The sequence below is a fragment of the Danio aesculapii genome, chromosome 18, assembly GCF_903798145.1.
Source record: "Danio aesculapii chromosome 18, fDanAes4.1, whole genome shotgun sequence".
NCBI lineage: Eukaryota > Metazoa > Chordata > Actinopteri > Cypriniformes > Danionidae > Danio > Danio aesculapii.
The window spans coordinates 27469935-27482434 of NC_079452.1; the positions used below are offsets into that span (position 1 = coordinate 27469935).

Consider the following 12500-nt stretch of genomic DNA (forward strand, 5'->3'; position numbering starts at 1 on the left):
AGGACGGAGCTATCTTGCATTTTGAGCAGAGCTATCAGTTATTTGGGGTGGGGTTATTAGTCATTTAGGGAGGAGATATTAGTACATTAGGGCAGGGCTATCAGTCTTTTAGGGAGGGAATATCAGAACTTTAGAGCAGAGCTATCAGTCATTTAGGGTGGGGCTATCAGTTATGTAGGGTGGAGCTATTGGGCATTTAGGGCAGAGCAAACAATTCCTTTGTCTTCATGCTTGGTTTGTACTTTGACATGCACTGTCAACCCTGGGACCTTATATAGACAGGTGTATGCCTTTTCAAATCATGTCCAATCAGCTGAATTGACCACAGGTGAACTCCAATTAAGCTGCTGAAACATCTCAAGAATGATCAGTGGAAACAGAATGTACCTGAGCTCAATTTAGAGCTTCACAGTAAAGGCTGTGAATACTGATGTACATGTGATTTTACAGCTTTTTTATTTTTAATAAATTTGCAACAAGTTCAAAAACTCTTTTTTCACATTGTCATTATGGGGGATTGTGTGAAGAATGTTGAGGAAATAAATTAATTTATTCCATTTTGGAATAAGGCTGTAACATTAACAAATGTAGAAAAAGTGAAGCGCTATTAATACTTTCCAAATGCACCGTATGTTTATATATGTTTTTATATTAATGTTATGCAAATATATATTATATTTATATGTTTATTTATTTACAGTACATACACAATGTTTATGCATAGTGAGTACACACAGATTATGAATATATATATATATATATATATATATATATATATATAATGTGTGTGTGTATCCTGCATAAAATGTGTGTATCCTTTATCCTGCACATCTTTTATATAGGTTTCCTGGTCTTGTTATATGATTCATCAGCATGAGTACTCTTGTTTTACACTGTTTATCTTCATAACCTTTCATTAAAATAATAACGACACACTCCATCTACGTTTTCTCCAAACGTTTACTCCATATATATATATATATATATATATATATATATATATATATATATATATATATATATATATATATATATATATATATATATATATATATATATATATATATAAAATATGTGTGTGTGTATCTTAACAAAATGGCATCAGTAAAATTCCAAAACTAAATAAACAAAAAATAAAGCACATAAAGGAATGACTTATTGAATAGAGATGAATGAATGAATTGAAGGTGTTTGCATTAAATACATTATATTCAATTTATATAAATATTAACAAATAAATAGCATTTTCTTTATTTTGAGCTTATGCATCAACACATTTGGTCTTCATCTCAACCTTTAGAGATCTCGATGTGGGAGTTTCTTTAATCCACATCTGCATCAATGACAACCTTCAAAATCAATGCATTGCACAAATGTAGCTAAACATAGTAAATGATTCTGTTTAGGAACACATCCTTCCATTAAAAAAAACCACAGAGGAGTGTAAAAGGGTCCCGGACCAATTTTAGAAATGCGTGATTTTTTTTTTAAAACATGTGAGCAGATTCAGCTTAGGGGCTCCAATTTCACTGTGCAACCCATCACACCATCTGTTTCCATGGCAACCGCCTCCATAGCGTATCACAGTTCTCAGCTCTCTCTCCCACTGCTGGAAACAATCTCCGACTCATTTAGAGCAGACTCAACTTCATTTAGAGCCAGTTTAATTGATGAGGACGGACAGGAGAAGCTCTCGGAGATGAACACATGAGGACGCAGATTTACAGAGAAGATCAGGAGCTACAGAAGCGTCTCCTCTTTTTCGATCTTGCAGCGATGGGAGGATGCTTTTCAAACTGAACTCATTTACTACGCTTCATTTAGAGAGAGACTGTGATGTGAAGATGGATTTTGGATGTTGTTTGCAATGCACACTTTTTAAATGAATGGTTGTCCACAATGTCATTCATTCATTTTCTTTTCGGTGTAGTCCATTTATTAATCAGGGGTCGCCACAGAGGAATGAACCGCCAACTTATCCAGCATATGTTTTACGCAGTGGATGTTCTTCCATCACTGGGAAACACCCACACGCTCTTGGTCGTCCACAATGTCAAATACATCTACAATGTAGCCAGCAGCTGGAGAATGACTTATATTCAGCATAAAAGAGCCATCACAGTCAGTTTTACCTCTGCTGGCAAACATTATTGTGTCTGTAGGGACTGCGTAGATGGAGTGTGTCATTATTATTTTAATGAAAGGTTATGAAGATAAACAGTGTAAAACAAGAGTGCTCATGCTGATGAATCATATGTAAGACCAGGAAACCTATATAAAAGATGTGCAGGATAAATATTAATGTATTTAATATGATAATCAAAATGAGGCATTGTGATGTCATTATGCCTCCGTGTGGTAAACCTTTTTGATTTCCTCATTAAAGAAATGAATAATTTTTTGTTAAGCAGGGAAACAGTACATGGATGAAAAAACAACATTTATAATGATACAAACGATGAAACATTTTAATGATACAAGGCGATGAAGCATTGATGAAAGGTATCAGTTCTTTAGAGAGAGGATATCAGTGCTTTAAGGCAGGGCTATCAGTACTTTAGGGCGGAACTATCAGTCATTTAGGGAGGGGCTATGAGTGCTTTAGGGGCGGAACAATCAGTCATTTAGGGTGGGGCTTTCAGTTCTTTAGGGTCGAGTTATCAGTCATTTAGGGAGCATCTGTCTGGACTTAAGAGCAGTGCTATCAGTCCTTTAGGGCGGAGTTATCAGTGCTTTAAGTTGGGGCTATCAGTCATTTGGGGCGGGGCTATCAGTCATTTAGGGAGGGCATTTCAGTACTTTAGGGCAGGGCCATCAGTCATTTAGGGAGGGGCTATCAGTCTTTAGGGTGGAGCTAACAGTCATTCAGAGAGGAGCTATCAGTCATTTAGGACGGAGCTATCTTGCATTTAGAGCGGAGCTATCAGTTATTTGGGGCGGGGTTATTAGTCATTAAGAGAGGAGATATTAGTACATTAGGGCAGGGCTATCAGCCATTTAGGGAGGGGCTATAAGTCTTTGGGGCGTGGCTATCTGTCATTTAGGGAGGCGAATATCAGAACTTTATAGCAGAGCTATCAGTCATGTAGGGTGGAGCTATTGGGCATTTAGGGAGGGGCTATTAGTTCTTTAGGGAGGGTCTATCAGTCCTTAAGGGCAAGGATATCAGTCATTTGGGAGGGGCTATCAGTCATTTAGGAAGGGGAAATCAGTACTTTAGGGCAGGCTATCATGCATCATTCACCTGGGGCGTCAGCGTCAACACTTCCCATTCACTTTTAGAGGGTGACGTCAAGCGGCGGAGCTATCAGTCATTTAGGGTGGGGCTTTCAGTCCTTTAGGGCAGAGCTATCAGTCCTTTAGGGCGGAGTTATCAGTGCTTTAAGTTGGGGCTATCAGTCATTTAGGACAGAGCAATCAGTCATTTGGGGTGGGGCTATCAGTCATTTAGGGAGGGCATTTCAGTACTTTAGGGCAGGGCTATCAGTCATTTAGAAAGGGGCTATCAGTCTTTAGGGAGGAAATATTAGTACATTAGGGCAGGGCTATCAGTCATTTAGGGAGGGGCTATAAGTCTTTAGGGCGTGGCTATCAGTCATTTAGGACGGAGCTATCTTGCATTTAGAGCGGAGCTATCAGTCATTTGGGGCAGGGCTATCAGTCATTTAAGGAGGAGATATTAGTACATTAGGGCAGGGCTATCAGTCATTTAGGGAGGGAATATCAGAACTTTAGAGCAGAGCTATCAGTCATTTAGGGAGGAGCTATCAGTCATGTAGGGTGGAGCTATTGGGCATTTAGGGCAGAGCAACAAGTTCTTTAGGGAGGGTCTATCAGTCCTTGACAGGGATATCAGTCATTTGAGAGGGGCTATCAGTCATTTAGGAAGGGGAAATCAGTACTTTAGGGCAGGCTATCATGCCTCATTCACATGGGGCATCAGCGTTAACACTTCCCATTCACTTTGACTGAATTGTGGATCCGTTGACGCCACTTCAGTGCTGTTGATGCTGCAGAAGTTTGGGATGTAAGCGCCAGCCAATCATATCTCTTAAACTCTGACAAAACAGAATTCTTACTTATGGGGCCTAAATCCTGTACACAGCAGATCTCACAACTCGACCTGAAATTAGAGTGTTGCAAAGTTAGCATTAGCTCTACTATAAAAGATCTGGGTGTAATACTAGACAGCAATTTAACTTTTAAAAATCATATATCCCTTGTCACAAAAACTGCCTTCTTTTATCTGAGAAATATCGCTAAGTTACGAAGTATGCTATCCATCTCAGATGCAGAAAAGCTAGTCCATGCTTTTATGACTTCAAGGCTGGATTACTGTAATGTTCTGTTTGCTGGATGAGTTCTTACCAGGTCTAGAAAATTTGATCACATCACCCCAATTTTATCCTCCTTACACTGGCTGCCTGTTAAGTTTCGTATTGAATTTAAAATATGGCTTCTTACCTATAAAGCTTTAAATAATCTAGCTCCTGTTTATCTAACCAACCTTCTGTCTCACTAAAATTCAACTCGCTCTTTAAGATCTCAAAACTCAAGGCTTCTGGTAGTACCTCGAACAGCAAAGTCGAGTAAAGGAGGTCGAGCCTTCTCATTTATGGCTCCTAAACTCTGGAATAACCTTCCTGAAAATGTCCGAGGCTCAGACACACTCTCGCAGTTTAAAACTAGATTAAAGACCTATCTGTTCAGTAAAGCATACACTCAATGCACCACTTAGCGGTATGATACATGAATGTGCTCCACGCAAGTCATTTATATACACTCTGAACAGCAGCTACGCTAATTATTCTCTATTTCCACCAGGGATACTCATCCTAAGGCCCTCAGACTTTACAGCACCACTGATGCGATCCAAGACCAGCGACGAGATGATCCCAAGGTTTCCATAATCCTGGACCAGGCCGTATCCTGAGCAGCTGCTGTGGTGGTCATGGAGGAGTAGAGAGCATGAGACTGATTCCTGTGACGCTCCAGGGACAGACGAGTCTCACTGATGTCTAGCATCTCCAGCGCCTAGACTGCAGCTCTGCACAAGACGTCTGGCCATAGGAGAAATGGTTGTGCCCAATAGTTTCGAGCCGAAAAGATTCAAATGGCTGCGCCCACTCGTACGCAGAGAATAAGGTGAATAAGCCAGGACTATCAGTCATATGGGTCTTCACCTATCAAGGCGTGTCTCATTTTTGCTCTGCCTTCATCCATTGGTCAATCTTCTTCCGTTTTGTTAGCAACACCCATTTTCCACTGATCCAATCAGTTTGCAAATGCCAAATAAAGCAATGACTTACATTTTTTTTCCAATTTCAGGACTATTTCAAGAGGATGTATGTCAGGATAGAGAAAAGGGACAATCTTAACTTCCTTTTCATGGCGACTTTGAGTTTTATTTTTGTTTACAGTGTATGATCTGTGCTTTGATGGACAGTTCTGACTCAACTGCTCAGACTGAGAGAGAAAAAAATGTCTAAAACTGATAACAAATCAATAAAAATGAGATCACAGACATTTCTATCTGAGAGCAGTTACTTAAGTCTGTTTTTATATTTTCAAATAAACTAACACACACACACACACACACACACACACACACACACACACACACACACACACAACGTAAACTGCTGTAGCAGTATAGAGATCATTAGAGTCTAAACACAGCATGAGGCGTTTTTCTTCTCACTCCACACGCAGAGAGACGAGACCACAACTAATGACACTAGAAGGCCAGAAACATCTTTCTCACACACACCGATTTATAAAAAGGTGAGATAAAAGATAAGAGAGTTGAATAAACACAAATGCTGGAAGCCAAAGAAACACAAATGAATTCTCTGGGTTTGTGCCGGATGCTGAATTATTCACATCTCCTGCCTGACCATGAAGTTCTGAGGGAAAACCTGATATCGATGTCTGTTCTGCACACCCACACAACACACACACACACACACACACATATGCACATACACACATCACATATTATATTTCAGTGCAACATGCTTCATTCATTGATTGATTTTTCTTCAGCTTAGTCTCTTATTTATTAAAGGTCACCACAGCGGAATGAACCGCTAAGTATTCCAGTATATGTTTTACGCAGCGGATGCCCTTCCAGCCGTAACCCAGTACTGGGAAACATCCACACACTCTCACATTCACACACACTCATACGCTACACAATTTAGTTTGTTCAATTCCCCTATAGCGCATGTGTTTTGACTGTGGGGGAAACCGGAGCATCGAGGGAAACGCACACCAACACGGGGAGATCATGTAAATTCACACACAAATGCCAACTGGCCCAGCCGGGACTTACTACTAACTGCTAACTACTTAGCCACCGTGCCTCCCTCGAAATGTGCTTATGAAATACTGTAATGTACATCATACTAACGAATACAAAAGATTTTTGCTAAATATTTTATATTTTAGAGAGTAGTTGTAAGTTTTGTTTTGCTTAATATACACCCTAAATAAAATCTTGCGTCCTAAACTTCTCTAGTGGCCTCAAACTGACTAAAATATTAGCTTAATACACACGCTTAATATACACCCTAAATAAAATCTTGCGTCCTAAACTTCTCTAGTGGCCTCAAACTGACTAAAATATTAGCTTAATACACACGCTTAATATACACCCTAAATAAAATCTTGCATCCTAAACTTCTCTAGTGACCTCAAACTGACTAAAATATTAGCTTAATATACACGCTTAATATACACCCTAAATAAAATCTTGCGTCCTAAACTTCTCGTGACCTCAAACTGACTAAAATATTGAGTTAAACTTTGTGTAACTTAAAAAAATAGTCAATGTCTGATAAACCTATTTAATTTTTGATTAACACCTGATTTACATGGTTTAAAATGAAGTAACAGTGTTGTCATGACTTATTTCATATCATTTATCCTTTTATTTGATCATTTATAGTGTATGTATCTCCTTAAGTGTAAAATGTTTAATCAGCGTATACAGAATAAAATTGTCAGATCATTTAATTTTGGAAGAATTTGGTCACTAGAGGTGTGAAATTACTCACGGTTTGGTTTGGTTCGGTTACGATTATCATGCCATCGATATAGGTTACAGTTTGTCTTAGTTGTTTACACACAGTTACTTGTACTGGAGACACAATGACTACAACATGTAACTGATGCACCAATTCTGCTGAACTACAAGCACAACTCCTGCTTTACACTCAAACGCACAGGTTTCAAACACACTTTTTTTTCAAAACACCACACACAATTCTCTGCATTTGGCACAACTTTCATGCAGAAGATCTCTTGTTTTCACAAGGAACACACTGTCATTCACAATTGTAAAGTTTGTTGCATACTAACTCATCATATACTGTAAGTAAACACCTGACATACAGAATTGCAGTTTAGAAATCAGAGCTCATCTGGTTCATCACTGGTTCACTGTCCACCCATGTTTTTTAGTAGTTTGTCTCCCTCCATATTCTCCATTCCTCAAACTTATTGAGGATTTTTTTCTGCCTGGGGATGGAAAGTGTATGACCGAAATCCACACACACGTATACCCCTTCTCCAAGCTATAGCAGTTGATGCTTTTCATTGCTGGATTCGCCATGCAAGGTGACATTTCCCCGCTGCTTGGCCAGACCAAACCAGAAAAGAGGATGCAGTATAGCTTTTGTTTTGTTTTGATTTGTTTAACTGTAACTGTATTCTGTAAATACTTCTGTCGATGGCATTTGTAGACCACGTAATGTGCAACTTGTGTTGGTTGGGATGAACACTGTAGACTGTATTTGTGGGAGAAATACAGTCAAATATATTTGGTATTTTGTGTGTTTTATGGCTCGTTTCCACTGACTGGTACGGTACGGTTCGGTTTGGTACGGGTCACCTTTATCAGGCTTGCGTTTCCACTAACAAGGGTACTCTTTTAGTGGGCGTGGTGTATGACAGAAAGTTTCAGTCGACGTCATTCTTGCTGGAGGAAATGTCTACAATAAAGCTGTACAGGTCGCTCACATATCATATGAAAAGCTCTTCTCACAAAACAGATGCTTCATATACATAAATACTTGTGTAGAAATGTTTATTACTAACTTTTCTATGAACATGAGTTGATTATAACTGCAGATCAATGATAGTGTGAAACAGCCTACTGTAACGTCTGTAATTATATTAAATAACTAAATAAATGAACATATATAAACACATACAGCCCCTTTTAATATGTACATATAATATATAAACAGCCCCCGATATGTTCCCAACTACAGAAGAACTACATAAAGTAGACATTTCGCCCGTATTTAATGTGCTCCTTTTTTCCGGCTTCTCCTTTGTTTCTTCGCGCTTCACTCTCGCGTTTGTCAGTGTCTGACAGGATCGGGTTTTTAAAAGCACGTCAATAATCAAGCGCAGCTTATTATCATCAGCTCAAGAAGTTTGTTATTTCAGATATAATGTTAGACGCGCGCGAGCGCTAGCAAGAAAGCGAAATCGCTCACGCTTCAGACTGGCTCGTAAAAAACTACGGGGCACAGGGTAAATCTGCTCTTCTTCTTGGATTTGTGGCTGTCCATCAAGATGACGACAAGGTTTTTTGAGTCCAGATCGACCATGGCTCGTTATTATATGTATTTATAATTCCGCTAAAATCTCTCTCTGTGTATTTCAAACATGGCGGCTTTTTTGATTTCATTCTGGCTTGTTGCATAAGCGAATGACGCCTCTCTGTAAACCAATAGCGTTCTGCTGCGCGTCTAGCTCCGCCTTTTGCTACCCTTTCTCGTGTTTGGTACCCTTTCCAAAGGGTGCCGAAAAAGTGGTACGGTACGGTTCGGTTCGGTATGCTTTTTGACAGTGGAAACGGCCATAAAAGCGTACCAAACCAAACCGAACCGTACCGTACCACTCAGTGGAAACGGGCCATTATATAAAAACAATATTCTGAAATATTTTACAATGCACTTCAGTAGGCCTGTGTACTGTCTGTAGTAAGAGTAACACTGAACAAAAAAGGCTGACAGTAAGTCATTATGATGAATGGAGAAGAAGTGTTCAGTGTTTTACATTAAGCACATCAGTGCTCAACTGGATCTTATACATGTCTATTGATGTGATGGTTTGTGTGTGTCATTTCAAAACAAAATACCATTTTGAGAGGAAAATACATTGTTTTGAACATAAAGTTTCATTTTGCAGGAGAATTGAAGGGTTTTTCCCAATGTGTGTGTGTGTGTGTGTGTGTGTGTCTGCTGCGGTGTGTGTGTGCGCACGTGTATCTGTGTGTGCGTGTGCGTGTGTGAACGTTGTGTGACTCATCGATGCAACTGCACAACAAATACTCATTGGTAAAGTTCTTACTGTAGTATTTCTCACAAACGCTAGCCTTACTAGCCTTAAAGGAGTAGCCTTAAAGGAGCAGTACACCAAAACCGCCACCCAGTGCAAAAATGTATTAATAGGAATTTAATAAAAGGTATGTTTTTTGATTTGTGTGTAGAGTTCTGACAAAATGAGACATGCTTTCAGAAAATGTGTGTAAACAATTGGGAAAAACTGTAATGTGCATCACAGTGCATTGACGATGCTTTCCATAAACAATTCGATATTTTACTTCACAGCACAAGAATTCTTGTATTAAAATGTAGAATCTGTAAATACATTTTATATGTATTTGTAATGCAGTAATGTCCTTTACAGTTTTTCTTGTTTGATTTGACCTGCTTAAAGAAACTAGGATCCACTCCATTTTCCTCATCACTATCCCAGCAGAGCAGAAGACCCGTCTTGCAAATGTGTACACCCTTTCTCATTGGATTGACACATTTTCCCCAACATTTTTCAAAACAGTTAACACGGATGTCATTCAAGCAGTCCAAACCCCATTGTTTTAGCGATGGTAACCAAACAGAAACCATCTATTCCAAACCACTAGACACTACCAAGATCAGTATGAAATCTCCGAAGCACCGGTTTGACACTCCTTCATACAAATCTTCAATTAGCCATCTGTCTGCAAACCTCATAAAAACGGTGGCAGGTCTATGTTGTTCTTTGCCAGCATGGATGGAGGAGGTCAATAGTGGCTATGTCTTTTACATTTATAGTATTTATTTGGGTTCTTTTTGTTTTGTTTTCTACAGTATTTCGGTTGAACCTAGGATCCAGGAGGAACAATTCGGTTTTCGTCTGGGCCGTGATACACTGGACCAGCTCTATACCCTCATCTGGGTGCTTGAGGGTTCATGGGAGTATGCCCAACCAGTTCACATGTGTTTTGTGGACTTGGAGAGGGCATTCGACCATATCCCTCGTGGCATTCTGTGGAGGGTCTTCGGGGAGTATGTGGTCAGAGGCGCTCTGTTAAGGCCATCTCGTTCCTGTATGAACAGAATAGGAGTCTGGTTCACATTGCTGGCAAGTCAGACTTGTTTCCAGTGCTTGTTGGGCTCTGGCAGGACTGCCCTTTGTCACCAATTCTGTTCATAATTTTTATGGATGGAATTTCAAGGTGCAGCCTTGGGCTGGAGGGGGTCCGGTTCGGGGCCCACAGGATTTTATCTCTGTTATCCGTAAACAATATTGTTCTGTTGGCTTCATTAAACATGGACCTTCAACATGCACTGGGGCAGTTTGCTGCCGAGTGTGACACGGCTAGGATGAGAATCTGCACCTCCAAGTACAAGGCCATGGTGCTTCTGCGGAAAAAGGTGGTTTGCCATCTCCAGGTTGGAGGAAAGTCCTTACCCCAGGTGGAGGACCTTAAGTATCTTGGGGTTTTGTTCAGTGTGAGGGAAGGATGGACCGTGAGATTGACAAGCGTCCGTTGTGGTAAAGAAGGAGCTGAGCCGAAACGCAAAGCTTTCAATTTACCGGTCAATCTACGTTCCTACTCTCACCTATATAGTCATGAGATTTAAGTCATGACCGAAAGGACAAGATCTCGGATACAAATGAGTTTCCTTCACAGGGTGGCAGGGTGCACTCTTATGGATAGGGTGAGGAGCTCTGACACTCGGGAGGAGCTCGGAGTAGAGCCGCTGCTTCTTCACACTGAGAGAAGTCAGCTGAGGTGGCTCGGGCAGCTGTTTCGGATGCCTCCTGGTCGCCTACTTAGGGAGGTGTTCCAGGCATGTCCCACCGGCAGGAGGCCTCGGGGAAGACCCAGGACACGCTGGAGGGACTATGTCTCTCGGATGGCCTGGGAACGTCCCATTTCTTAGGGGTAAATTTTGAAGCCCTTCCCCTTCACACTTGGTTTTAAGGGCCAAGAGGAAATGGTAGGGGTACAAAAATAGATTTGGGATTGGGCCATGGTCTTTCGCCAAACATAAGGTTATAATTTTATGTGCATTGTGACATTTCTATCAATAGTTTTTTTGTGATATCCCAAAACACATACTAAACCACATCTTCATTGAAAAAGACAGTGTAAAGCGTATTATCATTGCTCTACAGGAGAAACAACTACAGAAATCCCTTTGGATTTTTTCTCCTGCAGGACAAACACAGCAACAGACGCTACAGAGACGGCTTCAGAACAAGTGTGTGTTTGTGATACGCACTGGTTAATGATGGGTGTGTATGCCGTTCTGTCCTCATCAATAACAGACACCATCAGCGTGATCAGTTTGGGCCAGAAGTCCAGGTTCTTGATGGACGGACCCTGTTCCTCGCGCGGCAGATCCTGCTTCTTAGCCTGGAAACACAGAGAAAGCAAAGATTAATTCACAATTTTTGCTTTTCTCCTCCAAGTTTAAATCATTTATCAAACTTAACTGATGGGATAGGGAGAAATCTAAACAGTCGACACTCTGGGTAAGTGGTTTGCTTCGTTTTATTAGGTAGTACACACACACAAACACTTGTGTATGTGGTTTACGACTACTCTTCACAGGCACAGTGTATTTTGTACAGTAAAAAAACACTTGTTATATGGCCTATATCACCCCTACCACTAAATCTCACTCAACCCACAGACCCCGTTAGGTATGATTTTTAAGCATTCTGAATTATGAGGACACAAGATATGATCCTAAGCACTACACCAGCTTTGTTGGCCAAGAACTTTTGCACAATACATAATAAATCAGTCTCTTTATTAAAAAACAAACAGAACATATAGGAAATATGTACAAAAAGACAATAAAAGCACAACATTTCCTCTTCAACCAAAACTCTATGTTTAATCTGGCGTTCCTTGGCACCTGTATTGTTCTAATTGTCCTGAGATTTTCTGAAATAATATGCTGTGCGATAATATCAGGCTAGTTTTAGCACTTTCTAGAGTTCTTCTTTAGGTTTAGAGTGTCTTATCTTTCTATTTCTGTCCAGGCGATCTCATAAAGCCTCAATAATATTCAGGTCTGGACACTGTCGAGGCCATTTCACGCCTGTCTGTCATTCATCAGCTGTTTTCTTTCTCCAAGTAGGATTTCAATGCAATCAGTGGATCATTATCATGCTAAAAATGAAAACTATTACCACTGAAGTCC

General features: G+C 40.2%; 1 protein-coding gene across 1 annotated transcript in view; it reads right to left on the reverse strand.

Annotated features, from left to right (window-relative positions):
• The window catches only part of LOC130245302 (protein unc-13 homolog C), a 384171-nt gene that overhangs the window by 161297 nt on the left and 210374 nt on the right, over positions 1–12500 (reverse strand). Inside the window, exon 17 of the mRNA XM_056477954.1 lies at positions 11571–11704. Within this exon, the coding sequence (XP_056333929.1) occupies positions 11571–11704 (134 nt within the window). The remainder of the gene's footprint in view (positions 1–11570; positions 11705–12500) is intronic.